This window comes from Oncorhynchus clarkii, chromosome 28, assembly GCF_045791955.1.
Source record: "Oncorhynchus clarkii lewisi isolate Uvic-CL-2024 chromosome 28, UVic_Ocla_1.0, whole genome shotgun sequence".
Taxonomy (NCBI): domain Eukaryota; kingdom Metazoa; phylum Chordata; class Actinopteri; order Salmoniformes; family Salmonidae; genus Oncorhynchus; species Oncorhynchus clarkii.
The window spans coordinates 7,752,637-7,773,397 of record NC_092174.1 but is presented as its reverse complement, the minus strand read 5'-3'; the positions used below and the strand labels follow the sequence as shown (position 1 = coordinate 7,773,397).

At 42.8% G+C, this 20,761-nt stretch overlaps 1 protein-coding gene across 1 annotated transcript in view; it reads right to left on the bottom strand.

Annotated features, from left to right (window-relative positions):
• Positions 1-894: 894 nt before the first annotated feature.
• Positions 895-20,761, bottom strand: part of LOC139387545 (collagen alpha-3(IV) chain-like) — a 66,636-nt gene continuing 46,769 nt past the window's right edge. Inside the window, exons 27-52 of the mRNA XM_071133849.1 lie at positions 19,309-19,401; positions 18,904-19,011; positions 18,670-18,764; positions 18,354-18,504; positions 17,985-18,101; positions 15,056-15,220; positions 12,751-12,837; positions 12,452-12,586; positions 12,080-12,178; positions 9,283-9,378; positions 8,932-9,071; positions 8,616-8,742; positions 8,444-8,524; positions 8,215-8,313; positions 8,050-8,097; positions 7,690-7,863; positions 7,126-7,256; positions 6,902-6,974; positions 6,260-6,334; positions 5,916-6,041; positions 5,579-5,674; positions 5,275-5,484; positions 4,309-4,486; positions 4,036-4,150; positions 3,254-3,426; positions 895-2,709 (exon numbers count right to left, since the gene is read on the bottom strand). Coding sequence (XP_070989950.1) covers positions 2,628-2,709; positions 3,254-3,426; positions 4,036-4,150; positions 4,309-4,486; positions 5,275-5,484; positions 5,579-5,674; positions 5,916-6,041; positions 6,260-6,334; positions 6,902-6,974; positions 7,126-7,256; positions 7,690-7,863; positions 8,050-8,097; positions 8,215-8,313; positions 8,444-8,524; positions 8,616-8,742; positions 8,932-9,071; positions 9,283-9,378; positions 12,080-12,178; positions 12,452-12,586; positions 12,751-12,837; positions 15,056-15,220; positions 17,985-18,101; positions 18,354-18,504; positions 18,670-18,764; positions 18,904-19,011; positions 19,309-19,401 — 3,074 coding nt within the window. The 3' untranslated portion in view covers positions 895-2,627. The remainder of the gene's footprint in view (positions 2,710-3,253; positions 3,427-4,035; positions 4,151-4,308; positions 4,487-5,274; positions 5,485-5,578; positions 5,675-5,915; positions 6,042-6,259; positions 6,335-6,901; positions 6,975-7,125; positions 7,257-7,689; positions 7,864-8,049; positions 8,098-8,214; positions 8,314-8,443; positions 8,525-8,615; positions 8,743-8,931; positions 9,072-9,282; positions 9,379-12,079; positions 12,179-12,451; positions 12,587-12,750; positions 12,838-15,055; positions 15,221-17,984; positions 18,102-18,353; positions 18,505-18,669; positions 18,765-18,903; positions 19,012-19,308; positions 19,402-20,761) is intronic.

Sequence of the window (20,761 nt, the reverse complement as noted above, 5' to 3'; positions counted from 1 at the left end):
AGCTTTGGCTGTGTTTGCTTTAGGATGTACGGTATGTAGTAAAGCAATTGTACACGAGAGGGCTTGTTAAACAACTTTTTTTAGCATGTCTGTGAAGCGGTCATAGGTAGAGTACGAGGAGGAGCAGAGTACCGTAGATCAGCACAACCTCGAGTGTACAATTGCTTCTCTACAAGAGGTTACCAATTAAATAAAATATGTTATTTTGATGTATTCATAGGCCACTCATTTCATCCCTCAATGAAAATATAGGCCTAGTCCAGATATCTATAGTTGCAAAACAATTGTGGGAACTCACAGGGCAGGTAAATGGGATTGTAGGGACAGCGACAGCAGTTCAACGTCTGGTCCCTGATCAGTAAACAGTGATGTTTCCCACTAGTAGCAGGGTCTCGCTCCTGTCTGATCATAGTGAAACCAGCTGGCTCCACTTCGCTGTTATTCACCCGATCATACAGCCAGCTCTTAGTGATTGCCAGGATGTAGGTGTCCCGGTAGTCATGCAGGTAGCGCAGGTTAGCCGTTAGCTCGTCCACTTTCCCCTTCAAGGATTGGGCATTGATTGGCAGAGTAGTCGGCAAGGGAAGTTTATTCCTCATTGCTTTCAATCACCACTGCATCCCACCGCATTTCCCTTGTTTGCATTGTCAAAGCTGAGTCTATGTGTGCTTGCAAATATACTTAAAAGTTCCACAACTTAATTGCTATGATTAAACACTGACGATCGAGTGCAGTTGATAAAACATCACAATCACATGAAAACAATAAAAAGACGCCAAACCCCAACACAAGCTGCGGGTTAGTTACCACTTTATTACTATACTAAATAAGCAATGTTATTATTATTAGAATATGTAATATGCATAAATATTCAAGGACTTTTTTGTTGCAGTGTACAAACTTAACATCAACAGGAATTACATTTATTCTAACCGGTGGTCTGAAAGAACTACCTGAAAGCCACACTTCAAATAAGCCACGGCTTCAATGTTCTGATGGGCTACCACCTCTACAGTATGTTATTAAAAAGGGGAAAAAATGGAACCCCTCCATCACAAAAAGGTTCCGGTTTGAAACACGGGGGTTCCTTAAGGAACCTTTTTGAACTGGAAAGGTTCCAACAGTGTGAAAATGTGTATAGCGTCAAAATATGGCTAAAAGTAGAATTTTGATATCAATGATGCATCCATAGCTCTGTCTATTAATTTGAGAGGGGTTACATTTATCCAGGTCCATCCCACAGCTTTTTACCAAAACAGAACTGGGGTGACCGCTTTGTTATGGTTTCAATTCAGGATTCTAGCTTTAACGACATACTGTCACTATGTCAGTCTGAATTACATGTTTTATGTCAGTCTGAATGACAGTGTTATGAAGGCAAGTATATTTCCTGTGTCATTAACCACACAAACCAAGCTATTGTCTGAATACCCCCGTATGGAGGTCATGATTAGTCTCTCTGGTCAGCCATGTATGTTGGACTTGGTACCAGACATGGGTTAAAATAGTATTAGACAGCTTCAAAACACTCAATTGAGCTTGTCTGGTAAAATCGAACTAATGGAATAGTCCCAAAAGTGCAATCCCTGCCACCTGGCAGTCCAGGCAGGCTCTACCACTCTCAGCTAAAGTATTTTCAAAGAAAACCAATGCCATTTGAACCAAAGTTTGTTGGACACCATGTGGTGACCTGTGGTGGTAGTGTATTACCCTGCATACAGCCTCAGTCAGTGTAAAATGAACCGTTACTTTGATGGGACTTTAACAATGATGGGATAATAATCATATTGCAATGTCTTTATAATGGGGTGTTCTTTCGGACATACTCTAACCACACAGTTCCTTAGAAACATGGCTGATGGCTGAGGACAAGGTGATCACACACAAAAACAATTAAAACCGTTCCACATCCGTACCCTTCAAGACCCGGAGTGAGGGTAGCACTTTATTTTACAGTACAGAAAATAACAAGGTATTGTTATGGTGATTTCACATTAATAACATATGCATGGCTGTCACGCCCTGACCATAGAGAGCCCGTGTTTCTATATGGTGTAGTAGGTCAGGGCATGACTAGGGGCTATTCTAGTTTACTATTTCTATGTTGCGTTCTAGTTTAATTTTTCTATGTTGGTGTCTTGTATGATTCCCAATTAGAGGCAGCTGGTAATCGTTGTCTCTAATTGGGATCATATTTAAGTAGCTATTTTTCCCACATGTGTTTGTGGGATATTGTTTTGTGTTTGTGCATGTGCACCACGTAGTCACATTTCGTTGTTTGTTTATTGATTTATTGTTTTTACTTTAAGTTTCACTTTGAAATAAATATGTGGAACTCAACATCCGCTGCGCCTTGGTCCCGTTCTTACGACAACCGTGACAATGACTTATTTGGGATTCAGCAAAACAACCATTCAATACCAGGTAGTTACAGTGTGGTGAATTCTTGAAGAAAATACCAGAAAGTAGCTGTTGTTAGCAAATAAACTCCTATTAAATAATAGTGGAAACAGTACCATAAAATAAAGTGCTACTGACCACTGATCTACACTACCTGTCAGTCAATTTCCTTAGCCCCTCCTCCCGATGGTAATTTACCCAACTCTTGTTCCGGCCCCTGGCAATGTTCAATAGGGTTTCCTGCAGACGCGGCAACGACTGATGACATTCTCTAGAAGACGTCCCTTCACAGTCTGGGGCACAGGCTTACTGCAGGTGAGGAGATCAAAGAAGAGGAGTTTAGTGTGGTGTATAGGTAAGGCCAGACGGAATCTGTAGAGGCAGAATTACCTAAACTACCCTAAAAGTATTAGAATGATACTAAACACTGTCACAAAACATAAATAACTAGTTGATAAAAAGACAATGCTGTACAGGCATTGAAAAGAACACATCCCTGTATGTGGCCATAAATATAAGCTTTATTTATACAGCATATCTCAGACATGGAATGCAACACAATCTGCTTCACAGGAAAAAACGAATGAAAACAATGAAAATAAAAACAGAAATATTTACTACACAACAAACATAAGAGGATAAAAAAAACAAAAGAATAACAATAAAAACGGAACAACTAAAAAGCACTCTACTGAAAAGCAAAGCTAACAAAAAACAATTGGTGGCTAAACGCTAATCACCGTTCGCGGTGAATAAAGTAACGCTCGCTACATCTTCTACGCATTTTTTTTTTACTACACCGCTGATCGTATTGTATAGACACTGAATCGATCTCTGAGGTGATGATTCTAACCTGAACATGCGGTTCGGGTCGAGCGAGGCCAGCCAGTAGCTGTAGGAGTCTGGGAAGTAGTTGCAGGTTCCCCGGCCGTGGCACTCGATGAAGGGGACCTGGCGGAAGTGTTCCAGGCACGAGCCTGGGGAGACTAGCGGCTGCCCCGACCCCTCAGCACCCGCACCCGTTTGCTGGGAGGAAGAGAGATGAGGAGCAATGGGGTATGGAAAGGTGGAGAGGAGTATAGAAAACAAGCAGAGATGAGGAGAAAGGGACAGAGGAAAGAGATGACACGGTGAAGGGCAGGATGGGGCAGAAGAAGTGAAGAGGAGAGAAGTATAGAGAAGGTAGAGTGAGCTACATTGAGTTTTGAATGGTCACAATGGAGTGCGCAACATTATGCTCCTACTATGATGCTTAATTTGCAGCATTATCATTCGTATCATTATCATTCAACCACAAATCCAGATGTGCAAAGCTGATACAGACATACCCAAGGCGACTCAAAGGTGCTTCTACAAAGTATTGACTCAGGGCTGTGAATATTTCTGCAAATGTATATTTATGTATTTCCTTTTCAATAAATGTGCAAACATTTCTAAAAAATATGATTTCCCTTTGTCATTATGGGTGAGTGTGTAGAAGGGAGAGAGAAAAATAACGATTGAATCTGTTTTGAATTCAGGCTGTAGCACAACAAAAATGTTGGAACCTGTCAAGTGGTGTGGATACTTTCTGAAGGCACTGCAGGTACAGACATTAAACAGTATATCGATATACTATACGGAGCAGGTCGTTACCATGACAAAGGAGTATCCAGGCCAGAGGGATTCCCAGTCACGAGGACAGTCTGGGGTCTGGGTGGTCTGGCTGTGGATGGCGATGGCATTGGAGCTGCCCTCACACACTGAACACCTAAATCACACACCACCAACAAGTGTAGCGTAGTGTCACTTCTGTGCAACACGTTAAAATGTGTTCCAAAATAAAGAGGGCAAACTGTAGAGACCCTGTATTTTATTAGCCTGCAAGTATGTGTGTGTGTGTCTGTTCCTCCTCCCAGGGCTGTGTACCTGCTGATGTAGCTCCCTATCTCATCTCCTCTGATTAGGTCCATGCTGCGAGGCATGGGCTTCTCCGTCGACAGCCAATAGGAGTAGTCGTTGCGGGCGGCGTAGCGACAGGTGTTGTCCGTGTCACAGAACAAGAAGGGCATGGTGGAGAAACGTGGTAGGCAGCTGCCCATGGAGCCTGGGGGGGGGGGGGGGCAGTGGTGAGGTCATCAAAGAGAGACGATGTCAAATTAACAGGAAAAGTAAGAGTGCCGAGTTAACAATTTTAGAAACTACATTGCTCAATCCCAAATTGAACTGTACCCTCTAGATCTGAGATGATTGGATGCGTTAGGTATTAACCAATATGCTATTAACACCACACTGCCTTTTGATATGCTTTGTAAGAATTTCACCATATTGATAACTTACACCTATTCACGGGTTGCATGTTTCATCACAATATTGTTTTGAACTTTCATTTTGGGCTGATGCATTCTACTCAATGCATCGTCTAAGATTTCATCAAAATCTTTGCTTGGAAATACAATGACATTCAAAAGGAGGCAAAAAAAATTGTAGGAAAACCTTTTGTCATGCCTAGCCTTTTATTTATTTTTTTAACAAACTTTGCTAGCTAATGACAACATTGCCATCTGTCTAAAGTAAATTTAATAACATGGTAATGCTGCTTCCTACTAAATATTTGACTACTTTAGCAATGCCATTGTATTTCCAGGCACTATAGTGTAATTTAGACACTCCGCCCAGAACGACTGGGCTTATCATGACTTTAGAGCACCACTGTTGTGCCGCTGGTAGAGGCCAGCTTGAGAACGTTCAGACCAATGGCATGACGCGCCCGAGTGACGGAGGTGCAACCTATGAATACAACCGCTCTGCGTTTGGTGAGTTTTTTGTTGTTGTGTTGAGCAGTGTGTGTGTGTGTGCCTCATTAGTATTAATGTGTGTCTCCATGCTGTTTACCTAGGTCTTGTCCGTGGGCTCTCTCATTGCCATTGATGAAGAGCAGAGAGTATCCAGAGTAGATGAGGGTGGTACCTCTGGGGCAGTCAGGCACTCTGATCGTCTGGCTGTGTCGGGCAAGCAGGAAACTGTCAGCCAGGCCTGCCGTGCTGGAGCCCCACGGGCCACGAGAACCCTTCTGTCCCGGAGACCCCTGGTAGCCCACCGGCCCTGCCAGAGCCAAAACACTTAGATAAAATACATGTTTTCCAACTGTTCGCCTCATGTTCAACAGGATCACTGCCACACACATGTATATAAATACCTGTCCGTCCCGGTGATCCCTTGTCCCCCTTGCGTCCAGGGAACCCAGGCAGGCCTGGAGGGCTGTGTCCATGCTGACCCTTCGGGCCCGTGGGGCCTGGCAGTGAGAGGGAACACTTGATTTTGGTAAGCAATTTAGTTAGCCAAAGCTAAAGTAGGAGCTATTGTGCTAATGTTAGCATGCCGGTCCCCACAGGCTAAGACATGGCATAGGTTGAATTCACTCCTTCCCCATAGACTATTTCATTCGTAAGAAAGAATGTGACATTTGGTTGAAGTGAACCACGGTTGGCCTGACCATGTGGCTTGTAGTTGCAGATGATAAAAGGATAGTGAACCTGCAAATCCTGGCCGTCCTGGCAGCCCACTTGGACCTGGAAGTCCTTGGTTCCCGGGGAGACCAAGTGGGCCTGGATCCCCTTGATAGAATCTCACTTGTCCAGACACGTCAAGCCCTGGACGACCTGTAGATGTGCATGAAAAAAAAACTTTGATTCGTTTTGACTAACCACTTGAGAATAAATTCTGCTCAAGATTCCGTTTAGAGTTAGGATGCATTGACAAATTGAATATTGACCCAATGGTTTTCAGTGTTAAATGTACAGATTTCAGTGTTAAATGTACAGGTTTCAGTGTTAAATGTTGAGTTGTTAAAGTTGAATGTTGAGTGTTAAATATTGACCTGGTGGTCCTGGCCGGCCTTTGGCCCCGTTTGGTCCTTTCGTGCCGGGGTTATAACTATGATCACCCGTCTCACCTAAAACAACACAGTTCATCAAGATACACTGAATCACCAACTGCACCACACACAGTTGGGTAAGGTTACTTTCGAAATGTAATACTTTACAGTTACAAGCACATGTCCAAAATTGTAATCAGTAACTTAACGTTTGGATTACCCAAACACAGTAACTTAATCAAATTCCTTTTTGGATACTTTCCCCTTAAGAGGCATTAGAAGAAGGCCAAAACGATCCATCAAACACATTTGGTGTCATCATAGTGGTATCAGACTTGTGGTCAAAATATCTCAATTGAAACAAACCAAACACATTTCCTACACACACACACACATCACACACTATCTAGCATGTCATAACTAAAAAACCTAGGGATGACATGTTGATGGCTACAACACATGGAGTATTCCCAGAGCATGTGACCTTACTAGGGAAAACTCTTTGCCCTAGAACTAGAACCCAGTGTTCTTCATGGTCAGGATAAACACCTGGCCACACTCAATACTATGGTGTAATGACTGATTTGTTTTTTTGTAAATAAAAAATGACAATGCAGAGGATTGTTGTCGATGCAATAAGATTACCGGGGAATCCTGGGGGTCCAGGGTGACCTGGGTCACCTATTGGTCCTGGAGGTCCAGGGATGGCTCTTGGTCCCTAGGGGGTAGAAAGCAATTCAAGCAATAATTCAATACTTCAAATTATACATATAATTACTTATAACACCTATATTTTCCAGCGTTCAAGGGATATCCCAAAACGTAAACAACATTTAGTTGGTCTTGTACTCTTCAATGGAGTGACTCACCCATGGCCCTGGAAGCCCTGGGTCCCCTCTGGGCCCGTCGAAGCCTCGGCCCCCTGGAGAGCCCGTGTCTCCCCTGTCCCCTTTATATCCATAACCTCCAGACCCTGGCTGTCCCCGTGGACCCCGTCGCCCTGCAGACAGAAAGACCCTAAATGTGTCATAATTTCAGTCAGAGGCATGTTTTGGTAGAGCAGCATTCAGGGCCGGTGGGAATAAGGGAGAGGTTGAGTTAGAGTCAGAGATAGAGTTTGACTTACCAAGTCATAACTATTTTGTTTTGGTTAGTCAGGAGGAATAAGAGTTTGAAGAGGTTGAATGAGTGAGTTAAAACTAACCAATGGTGTGAGTGAATCAGGGACAGTTGTTCATAATGAGTTTGAACCTAGTAATTGACTAAGAAGCACATTCTCTGTACTGGCCTACAGAGTCAAGGATAGAGATTGAATTTGATTCAAGGGTAGAGTTTGTGTCAGCACAACTGACACAGTTTCAATTAGATTCAGGTATAGAGCTAATCAGTGACAGAGTTGGTGTTCAAAGCCACAAAGAACAGTGCGTCCTCACCAGGGCTTCCAGGTCTGCCATGAGGACCAGTGTCTCCTTTCAGCCCCTTGAGACAAATGGCTCGGTGCCCAGGCTCACCACGAGGACCTTGGGGTCCTTCAATGCCTTGGTCTCCAGTAAACCCTGGGGGCCCCAAAACAGTGGGGCCAGGAAAACCCACATCTCCCTTTGGACCTATAGGGAAACAGAAAACAAACCATTTTAGCCAATTACATCAATTTTAGCCATGAACGGAGCCAAGTTTATTACAAGTTTATTACAGAACCAATTCTAATTAATAACACCAATAACAAATTGAAATGTTGAGCCAGTGGTACATGTCTGAAGGTATAGGAATGATGTCATCAGTCTGAGACTCACCTGGCTGTCCATTCTCTCCACGTAGGCCAGGAGTCGACCCCACAATCACTAGAGAGAGCACAGAAGATATATTATATCCACAAAATGTCAAATTATTACATATGCATGGGGCAAGAAGTGTAGATATAAACACAACGCAAGTAGAAGTCAAGGAGTCTGTCTTACATGTCTCTCCCTTCTGACCAGCAGGTCCAGGAATGCCATCGCGACCCTGGTTACCTTTAGGACCACAGAGACCAGGAGGGCCAGGTAACCCTGGTTGTCCTATGAAAGAGGATATGGTCAGACACCTCAAAAACATATACACATAAGTCATAGAGACACAAAAACATACACATACTGTATTTTCATTGATATACAGTATTTCCTGAATAAACCTTAGTGACGTTCTGACCTGGAGCTCCATATGACGGAGTGGGTCCTGGGGGGCCTGGAGGACCATCGGTACCTGGTGGCCCTGCAGGACCTAGGGGTCCTGGATCACAGAAAGAAAGATGGAAAGAAATAACATTATCCTCATAATCATCTATCATAACTATCATTACTAGTATTTCAGTGGTAGTAACCATGATGTCCATGATGTCCTGGGTCTCCTTTGGCTCCAGTGGGCCCTTGGGAGCCTGGACGACCTGCGCAACCAGGAGAGCCTCTCTCTCCCTTGGAACCATGGCTGTCACACAAGGCTGGCTCGCCCTAAAGAGAAGGCGGAGGGAAGGGAGAGAGAAAGAGAAAAAGAGACACAGAGAGAGAAGGGTGTTATCAGAGCCAAGGAACAGTCACCCTGGTGTTTAATTGGTATCTGTAGTTTTACAGTGTTGTGTTGCACAGTGGCAGTGATTTGAATTGCTGGTAATAGACTGTGGTTCTGTTTGTTGAACACACCTTTTGTCCAGGTGGTCCTATGCGGCCTGGTTGAGCATAACTAGGCTCTCCTTTAGTTCCTTTAGGCCCGTATGGACCGGGTCTACCGTCTTGTCCCAGGCCTCCATGGTAACCCAGAACTCCCTTTATTCCATGGGGACCTAAAAGATTACATCGACACAACTCAATAAGAACATAATCAATTGGCTTTTAATTCATTTGAACCATTTTCAGTATGATATCATAAGCTGGTATGCGATGCAGTATGCCAAGCATACAAGAATACTTTTTGTGATTGTGTGTGTGAGGGAGTGTGTGTGTGCGTGCACATCTGTGAGTGTGTGTGTCATTGTGTGCGTGTGTGTTAGTTACCTGGTAAACCCATGCTCCCAATATCTCCCCTGGGTCCAGATGGGCCTGGTCCTCCTACTGAATATAGGTCATCGGCTCCATGATCACCTGGGGGACCTAACATACACACGTCATTAGTGTCCTTGTTATGATTTATTTATTTTTACTCTAGAAATCTGACATACTCTTGCTATAAAGCATACTAAAACAGTTACTACTATTACTACTCCTGCTGAAGTCACTACCAATTGAATGACTACTGCAGTCATTACCACTTCCACTGCACATGTTGTTTAACCCCACTGACATTTATTTCACAAGTAAAAAAATATTCCAAGACAAGCAAGCACACACATTTTATTTAGAGAATGTCCTTTTCTATTTTTTTTTTCGGAGAAAGGTAAATAACGGGGTTAAGTGCACATTGCACAGTCATCCTTCTATTTGTTTTGCATGTCCATAATCCTTAGGATGAGCTGCATTAGGTTACAATGATGACACAGGTGTGTGGTGTCACTGGGTTTGTTCAGCCCATCCTCCACCTCCACAGGGTTGGAAAGCTGCCCTGTATCAGTGGTTCCTAATAGCCCATGGGTGGTAGGGCTTCTGCAGGGCTCCTAACATTGAGGAATGCTTTGCTAGAAAGCATAAAAAGTGCACCATCTGCATAATCGCCTTATCAGATTGGAATATGATTTATTATGAATTTGCTATCATCAATATGTTTTACCACCGGTATCGGCAGTGTGATTTATTTGTCTTAAGTCATTCTTAAGATTATTAAGCTAATTTTAAATTATTATTTGAAAAAAATAAAATAATGTAACCCTGAAATGTATCCGGTTAAACTCGGTTCATGTACTTTAGGGTTCCGGTGGGTTCATTAGCATTAGTTCAGCTATTATAGTATAGCTGAACTCTGTGTGAACTCTTGTTGATGGTTCTGTCTTCTGAAAATCAGGTTCCGGACAATTACCACTCCCACTTTATCCTTGATCGATAGTGACTACCTTGATTGATAGCGTGCCGCTTCTTGTGCTGAGTCTACATACAGGAGGTTGAGTGTGTGTCTGTAATGCTGAACTTTGCTTTACCTCTGGGCACCGCTGTACTATTGATTATGTTATAAATATTTTTAATTTAGTGCTTTTTTTATTACATTTGTGTGAACAGCGTGTGCAATGTCAATCTTGCCCACCTGCCATCTTGTTTGCCAAAGAGGATCACAATGGAAATAAGCCTTCAGACTTTTTTAGCTAACATTGTGCTAACATTGTGTTAGCTAATCCAAGTTTATCATTTTAAAAGGCTAATTGGTCATTAGAAAACCCTTTGCAATTATGTTAGCACAGCTGAAAACTGTTGTCTGATTAAAGAAGCAATACAACTGGCCTTCTTTAGACTAGTTAAGTATCTGGAGCATCAGCATTTGTGGGTTCGATTACAGGCTCAAAATGTCTAGAAATAAATAACTTCTGAAACTTGTCAGTCTATTCTTGTTCTGAGAAATGAAGACTGAGGATCTCGTGCAACACTGTGTACTACTCCCTTCACAGAACAGCACAAACGGGCTCTAACCAGAATAAAAATACTTTTTCCTCAACTGGCAGCTTCATTAAATAGCACCTGTAAAACACCAGTCTCAATGTCAACAGTGAAAAGGCAACTCCGGGATGCTGGCCTTCTAGGCAGAGTTGCAAAGAAAAGCCATATCTCAGACTGGTGAATGAAAAGAAAATATAAAGACGGGCAAAATAACACAGACACTGGACAGAGGAACTCTGCCTAGAAGGCGAGCATCCCGGAGTTGCCTCTTCACTGTTGACATTGAGACTGATGTTTTGCGGGTACTATTTAATGAACCTGCCAGTTGAGGACTTGCGAGGCGTCTGTTTCTCATACTAGACACACTAATGTACTTGTTTTATTGCTCAGATGTGCACCGGTGCCTCCCTCTCCTCTTTTTATTCTGGTTAGAGCCAGTTTGTGCTGTTCTGTGAAGGGAGTAGTACACAGTGTTGCAAGAGATCCTCAGTTTCTTGGCAATTTCTCGCATGGAATAGCCTTCATTTCGCAGAGCAAGAATAGACTGACAAGTTTTTTTTATTTTACCTTTATTTAACTAGGCAAATCTGTTAAAGAACAAATTCTTATTTTCAATGACGGCCTAGGAACAGTGGGTTAACTGCCTTGTTCAGGGGCAGAACGACAGATTATTACCTTGTCAGCTCGGGGATTCGATCTTGCAACCTTTCTGTTACTAGTCCAACGCTCTAACCACTAAGCTACCTGCCAAAAACTTTCAGAAGGAAGTTTTTTGTTTCTGGCCTGTAATCGAACCCACAAATGCTGATGCTCCAGATACTCAACTAGTCTGAAGAAGGCCAGTTTTATTGCTTCTTTAAATCAGCACAACAGTTTTCAGCTGTGCTAACATGATTGCAAATGGGTTTTCTAATGATCAATTATTATTTTAAAATTATAAACTTGGATTAGCTAACACAACGTGCCATTGGAACACAGGAATGATGGTTGCTGATAATGGGTCTCTGTACGCTTATGTAGATATTCCATATTAACAATGTCTACACTGTATTTCTGATCAATTTGATGTTATTTAATGGACAAAAAATATTGCTTTTCTTTCAAAAACAAGGACATTTCTAAGTGACCCCAAACTTTTGAATGGTAGTGTATATATAGGTATGGTTTTTAGGCAAAATAACCCAACCAAAACAGTCACCACCACAAAGCAGGAAATGTCATTTTCGCACGTGCGCACGCGCACACACACACACACACACACACACACACACACCTATAGGCCCATGTTTTCCTGGGTCACCATCCCTCCCATCAATGCCTTTTGGTCCAGGATATCCAGGGTCTCCTCTTGCACCAGGAAAACCAAGCAGACCTATTGTACAACAGATAATCCACATTAAATGACCATATTACTCACAATATTTGATTACATTTTTTGGTCCGTGATTCAAATGGAACCTGTCATAGTATTTTTTTGCACAGTGTCCTTGTGTATTTGCACTCTGACAACTGGAAACATCTGCCCACTGTACCGGTGAGCTGAGTATACCTCATAGTAGTAGTAGTAGTAGTTTTTTACACAAACTGCGTAAATACTGAATTGTGTGTTTGATTGAATTCATCGCAGAGTCTCTATGGTGCTCACCAAGCTTTCCAGGGTCCCCTGGGAGCCCATATAAGTCTGTGATAGGTGCTGGTCCAGAAGGGCCTGTGGTTCCTTTGTCCCCCACAGGGCCTGGTACACCTCTATGGCCTTTATCCCCATCACGGCCATCCGACCCTGCCCAGAAACACACAGCATAATAATCCTTATACTGTATATCAGTATCGTCATCATCACGTTTATCATCATTGTGTTTTACAGTATATATGGTACTTGTGAGTGTGTGTGTCTGTGTGAGCGCACGCCCATGTGTGTAAGGCTTGTCTGTACATATGTGTGACCTCTGGGGCCGGGTTGTCCTCCAGATCCAGGGAATCCGTCAGGGCCCGATCCAGATCTTCCATTCAGCCCAGGATCACCTCGAGGACCTGTGGTAGGTAACATCAGCTACTTTAGTAGTAAAAAATCAATTACTTAGGTCCCTGTGAGGCATTAGACTAACTAAATGTAATGACACTGGAACACTCAATGTCTTTGCAGATTACATTTAATCAAACTTTATTTGTGACTGGACCAAATACTAAACTTTTGACTGCTTTAATACACTATAAGTGAATTTCACACCTTCAAATAGGGGTACTAGATACATAAAATGCTTTCATTTCTAAAAGGTAAAATAGATATATATGAAAATACCCTTAAATGAAAAGGTGACATTCTGTACTGTCGCCTCATACACTGAGCAAAAATCTAAATGCAACACTGTTGGTCCCATGTTTCATGAGCCGAAATAAAAGATCCCAGAAATGTTCCATATGCACAAAAATATTATTTCTCTCCAATTTTGTTTACATCCCTGTTAGTGGCCACTTCTCCTTTGCCAAGATAATCCACCTGAAAGGTGTGGATTTTTCTAAATTGAACCTTTAACTAGGCAAGAACAAATACTTATATACAATGACGGCCAACACCAGCCAACCCAGACGACGCTGGGCCAATTGTGCGCCGCCCTATGGGACTCCCAATCACGGCCCAGATGTGATACAGCCTGACTTCGAACCAGGGTGTCTGTAGTTACGCCTCTAGCACTGAGATGCAGTGCCTTAGACCACTAAGCCACTCAGGAGCCCTTGTGCTTGGGGACAATAAAGGGCCACTCTAAAACTAGCAGTTTTGCCACACAACACAATGCCACAGATTTCTCAAGTTTTGAGGGAGCACGCAATTGGCATGCTGACTGCAGGAATGTCCGCCAGAGCTGTTACCAGAAAATGTCATGTTCATTTCACTGCCATAAACCGCCTCCAATGTAGTTTTAAAGAATTTGGCAGTACGTCAAACCGGCCTCACATCCGCAGAACACGTGTAACCACGCTAGCTCAGGACCACCTCAGGACTTTCAGTGGGCAAATGCTCACCTTCGACAGGCCGCTGGCACACTGGAGAAGTGTGCTCTTCACGGATGAATCCCGGTTTCAACTGTACCGGGCAGATGGCAGACAGCGTGTATGGCATCGTGTGGGCGAGCGGTTGGCTGATGCCAACCTTGTGAACAGATTGCCCCATGGTGGTGGGGTTATGCATGGGCAGGCATAAGCGACGGACAATGAACACAATTGCATTTTATTGATGTCAATTAGAATGCACAGAGATAACGTGATGAGATCCTGAGGCCCATTGTCGTGCCGTTCATCTGCCGCCATCACCTCATGTTTCAGTATGATAATGCACAGCCCCATTTCGCAAGGATCTGTTCACATTTCTTGGAAGCTGAACATTTCCCAGTTCTTCCCTGGTCTGCAGCCTCACCAGACATGTCACCCATTGAGCATGTTTAGGATGCTGTACGACAGCGTGTTCCAGTTCCCACCAACATCCAGCAATTTTACACAGCCATTGAAGAGGATTGGGACAACATTCCTCAGGCCACAAATCAGCAGCCTGATAAACCCTATGCAAAAGAGATGTGCTGAGCTGTATGAGGCAAATGGTGATCACACCAGATACTGACTGGTTTTCTGATCCACGCCCCTACCTTTAAAAAAAAAGTATTTGTGAGCCAACAGATGCATATCTGTATTCCCAGTCATGTGAAATCCATAGACTAGGGCCTAAGGAATATATTTCAATTGACTGATTTCCTTATATGAACTGTAACTCTGTAAAATCGTTGAAATTATTTCATGTTGCGTTTATATTTTTGTTCAGTTTATAAAACATTTGATCTCAAAAGTTGGTAAACCCGTTTTTACATTTTCAAAGCAGCATTACTTTCCCATTACTTTCTCAAATTGCAGTGTATGATATACTATTTTGAAGCTCCAACTGTACTTTTATAAAATGTAAAGAACAGTTTTTGTCAAAAAATTACAACAAGCCTAGGATCCTGTAACCAGACACATTTGTCCCCTAGGTGCATTTCCTATTAGGGCTATGGGGATGCATCAGACACAAACAACAAACAGGGACAGACATTACATAGACAAGAACATTCTTTCATTTGAGACCACTGTAACTTTGCTCATCCATATAATAAGACAGTATAATATAAATGCTCATACATGCTTATAACATATCTTAGCACATTATATCTGTTAGCTTTGAAGTGTTACCAATGTGTTGAATGTGTCCGTTCTGTTAATGTACCTGGTGTGCCTGTTAACCCATCTCTCCCTCTGCCTCCCTTCTGTCCATCTAGTCCCTGCACTCCGGGTCCGGAGACCCCAGGGGGCCCAGGGTCACCAGTCGGGCCTGAACGTCCAAAACCTGGAGCGCCAGGGGCCCCAAGCGCACCCGTCGGTCCATTTAAACCTGGATGAGGGGAGGGACAGTGGTCGATTAGTGGATGAGAGCCAAACAATGTAATTTGACAACGTATTGTGATGTGGAATCTACATGGAATAGACAGTGGATTTTAAAAAGTAATCAACATAAACTTTTGTTTTGAGGGTGAAATTTCAACCACAGGATTGTCATCATGCTAACCAAATTTAAACATAGAAAAACCTTGAATAAAATATGTTGAATTTGTACTTTTAAAACAATTTCAGATCTTCAACGTTATATCCATTATCAAAAAAAAACTAAAAACTATAGTCTGGGCACCCTTTGGTCTCCTATCCAGGTTCTTAATCCAATCCCTGCTAAATGATTTATATTTGTCAATGACTATTACCAACGTTCTATTGTGAGAATGATTGTTGCGAGATCGCTACTTAAAAACTAAACAGATTTACTGTTACTATTGAAGTCATTCCAAAGGGTAGCTTTAACAGAGCAAATTAAATGTAACCATTCTTGATCACTCTTTTCATCAATGATGTTATTTAAATATATAGGATTTGATGCTATATAGCATTTGCAGTCATCAACAGCTATTGTTTCAATTCAACTACAAATAGACAATACAATAGGACTAGGATGTCAAGCTCTGGTTGATTTTAAATGTAGTGATGTTGAATTTGTCACGCCCTGATCTGTTTCACCTGTCTCGTTATTGTCTCCACCCCCTCCTGGTGTCGCTTGTTTTCCCCAGTGTATTCATCCCTGTGTTTCCTGTCTCTCTGGGCCAGTTCGTCTTGTATGTTTTCAAGTCTACCAGCGTTTTTCCCTTGCTCCTGCTTTCTATTTCTCTTTGCTAGTCCTCCTGGTTTTGAACCTTGCATGTTTTCTGGTCTCTGTGCCTGCCTGCCTGACCACTCTGCCTGCCCCCGACCCTGAACCTGCCCGCCGACCTGTACCTCTGCCTGCCCCCGACCCTGAACCTGCCCGCCGACCTGTACCTCTGCCTGCCCCCGACCCTGAACCTGCCCGCCGACCTGTACCTCTGGCTTCCTCTGGATTACCGACCTCTGCCTGCCTTGACCTGTCTTCTGCTTGTCCCTGTTGGAACATTAAATATTGTTACTCCGACAGTCTGCATCTGGGTCTTACTTTGATTCCTGATAGAATTACGTTTGGTTGTAAATACAACCAGATATCAACATTTGACGGAGATGTTTCTTTTGCTTGGATAGTTTCATCTGTGCCACTGATTTAGTCTGGCTTTAATTCCATTTTTGTCTACAATGAATAAACGATGTTGCATACTCAACCAAAAATCTAAGTTAAAGTATAGGACTAAATACAATGAACCTTTTTAAAGTGCATTTAACATTTGATTTGATCCTATTTTTTAACAGAGTTTTGGTTGAGATGGAAACGTGAATCCAACATATCAATTATTCATTTGTAGAGAAACTGGAATTAATTAGTCAGTGGCACAGGTGGAACTATCCAAGCAGTAGATAAATCTCCGTTAAATAATTATATTTAGTTGCGTTTGTCAACGAAACACAATTCAATATTACTTTTATAGTATAGTGACCAGCATAAAGTTAAGGCTATCTTACAAACACACTAATGTAACATTAAATCTTAAAATGTGACCATGGATGTGTTACTCATTTTAAGGTCATTAGCTATACATTTCTTCTGATGTAATCATATAAAGTGTGAATGTTCAAATTAGCATGCATAGGTCATCGCAGGTCTGTGGAAATTCAACACCATGTCGTGGAAATTACCACCAGGGACACTCGAAGTCAATCTTAAATGAATCATCCTTTATTATCAGCGCGCTGGAGAGGTTCCAACCAACTCAATGCACCATAGTACACGTCAATCAGGAGCTCTGCTGGGGCAGTCCCAGCAGTTGTCTTATATACAGCTATACACAGACAAGTTATATTCACATGATTTAGCATAATTAATTCATCATTACTATTTTGTTTCATAACATGTGACAGACCAATACCTCCCGAGTCTTCTTCTCTCTAAGCTGAGACCTTGACACTGAGATATCTTTTGTTCTAAAAACAAAGGTCTGGGCGTACTGCCAGCTACTGATAGTGAGGATTTGTACAGTCAGTCACTTGCATGATCACAGAAAACGGTTAATAGAAAAGCACATGAATAGGACACAGAAATGAGTTATTAGAAAAGCACAGACATCAAAAAATTCCAGCACACAATCTTCACACTTGCTGTAATAATCTGATCACTTGCACCATGTACTTTTAATGTAACCTCAGCTGTAATCGAAGTCATTTGGTTCTGCTATTAGATTAAGCACAGCGACAACACAATCTGTCATATAAATAATGAAAGTATCTGACAATGTATTCCCATTTGAACTTTGCTGGGCTTTTAAAATGGTTGAAATCGCAGTGATAGACATTTGGGTGACAATTTGACCAAAAAGCTGACATTGTTTCCCCATTGGAATTTGGTGGTGCTTTTAGATGTTTGAAAGCACAGTGATAACACAGTGGAAATGCAACTATCTTGTGGCTGTCTTTTTGAATGGGTGAATATAGATTGTAATCTGATTGATCAATGTCTCAACCAAATATTACTCAATTATCCATGTTGAAATCACATGGTGCACACAGTGGTGAAAGAGAAGGAAGAGAGAAGACAACGGGAAGAAGCCACATAAGAATAATCAAGAATGAAAGAAAATGAGTGAAATGCCTTGAAGAAAGATGTATTTTCTGACATGATGTGGGGACATTAGCAGGCTCCATGGGCTCACCTGGAGGTCCGGGTCTGCCTGCTGGTCCTGGCGGACCAGGTGGTCCGGTTGTGGCTCCTGTACAGTCAGTATGTGCGTAACCAGGTGGTCCTTGGGAACCTACCACACCTTTACTTCCTACAAACAGACAAGGCCATAACTGCTTTGGGAGTATATGCACCAGTATGTAAATGCATCTGTGTGTATGCTGTTGAGTGTGGATGAAATCGTTCAGAGAGCTTAAGTGAAGTGTGTGATAGAAATGGATTTTGCAAAATGTGGGTGTGTCCCACATCTGTATCTGTGTGTGTGTGTCCCATGCCCATCCCGTGTCTGAGTCTTGTCTGACCCTGTCCTATCTCTGTGTCCATCTGTGTGTACAGTAAGTACCTTTGGGGCCTGGTGACCCATTGAGGCCTATTGGTCCTGGATTCCCCGGTCGTCCCAGTAGCCCTGGGTCTCCTGGAGGTCCCCGGGCCCCAACACCACCTTGGAAACCTTTAGGGCCGACTGGAGCTGGGGCCCCAAACCCAACATCACCCTGAAAGTAGATGGAAGGATGCATAATGGTTAGCGGGATGGATGGACCGACTGAGGGAATTTTGAAGGCTAGATGGATGAAAGGATGGAATGGTGGGTGGATGAATGGGTAATGACAGACATAGTTCGACAGACAAACATGGCAGGTTTGGTGTTCAGTATTGACCTTTGACCCTGGAACCCCAGGGATTCCCAGTGTGCCGGGTCGGCCAGGGTAGCCGCTTCCAGAGGTACCTGGGGGTCCCGGGTGCCCTTTGTCACCTAGGAGACAGACAGCAACACAAGTCCTACTAACAAATGCACACACACATACATTCACAAGTAACTGGATGTAACATTTTGAAAAAAACATGAATACAATGTCAAATGTATATTTAAAAGAGATGTAGGCATGACTCACCTTTCGTTCCAGTGGGTCCTCGTCCTCCCAGGGTGGAGAATCCACCACTGTCTCCTTTCTCCCCCTGGTAACCATGTACTCCATGTAAACCAACACTACCACGAGGACCTGTGTGGACAAACTCAACTCAATGATTATTTCCTATCATGTTTTGATCATAACGGTCTTTGTCAGGTGCTAATGCAGTAAAGCTACTAAAAGCAAAACTTCAATTTGGGTCGGAGTGGCTCCACACAACATGGAGTTTGGTGGCATTTCAGTTCTAGCCTGGAACCAAAGATGATTTGCTCCGTTTAACCGTTGTAACAAAGCATATCGGTTTGGAAATGCCACCAAGCTCAGCGTAGTATAGACCTCCAGCCACCCCTCTCATGCTGTGGTTAGGGCCCCATTTTGGTTGCTCACCTGGGGGGCCCTGTAACCCAGGCAGACCCATCTGTCCTGGTGGGCCTGGGACTCCCTGGTAAGCCACTCTTTTGCTGGGCTCACCTTTCTGACCTGGTGGGGATAGAGGGGGGGGAGAACATTGGGTCGGACCATCAGCATAAATAGGGGCAATTATCAGGAAGACAGTCATCATAGACACACACACAATTAAAGAGTATAATATACGCAAAGGAGGCTCAAATGTGGTACAAGTGTATGTGTGAGCCATGGACTGTATATGGATGGTCAAAACCATAGATCACGTGACACCATTCATTCCTATGCAAAGACTCAATAGCGCATTTGAAGCCAAGTAAGTTGATTTTAGTGACTAAGATGGCGTCTCATGGGGGAGATTTTCAAGACATAACATGCGTTTGAGCTACTCCAGGAAGCGACGTTGCAGGCTAGCACTATGTTGCCCCCTCATTGAGTATCTCAAGTTGGTCAACCTGGGTACTGCAAGCTGCTGCTATAAGCCACTAAATTATCCTGCAATTAAAAAAATAAATAATTGAAGGACATACAGTTGAAATTGGAAGTTTACATACATCTTAACCAAATATATTTAAACTCAGTTTCCACAATTTCTGACATTTAATCTTTGTAAAAGTCTTAGGCCTGTTAGGATCACCACTTTATTTTTAAGAATGTGAAATGTCAGAATAATAGTAGAGAGAATGATTTATTTCAGCTTGTATTTCTTTCATCACATTCCCAGTAAGTCAGACGTTTACATACACTCAATTAGTATATGGTAGCATTGCCTTTAAATGATTCGTTTCGGGTAAACTTCCACAAGCTTCCCACAATAAGTTGGGTGAATTTTGGCCCATTCCTACTGACAGATCTGGTGTAACTGAGTCAGGTTTGTAGGCCTCCTTGCTCGCACACGCTTTTTCAGTTTTGCCCACAGATTTTCTATGGGATTGAGGTCAGGGCTTTGTGATGGCCACTCCAATACCTGGACTTTGTTGTCCTTAACTTCTTTGAGACTGGGGGCAGTATTGGGTGGCTTGGATAAAAAGGTGCCCAGAGTAAACTGCCTGCTACTCAGCCATAAAAGCTAGAATATGCATTTTTGGATAGAAAACACTGAAGTCTCTAAAACTGTTTGAATGATGTCTGTGAGTACAACATAACTCATTTGGCAGGCAAAAACCTGAGAAAAAATCCAACCAGGAAGTGGGAAATCTGAGGTTTGTAGTTTTTCAATTCATTGCCCATCGAATATACAGTGTCTATGGGGTCATATTGCACTTCCTAAGGCTTCCACTAGATGTCAACAGTCTTTAGAACCTTGTTTGATGCTTCTACTGTGAAGGAGGGGGGAATGGGAGCTGAATGAGTCAGAGGTCTGGCAGAGTGCCATGAGCTGACCACGCGCGTTCACGTGAGAGTTGCAGTTCCATTGCAGTTCTACAGACAAAGG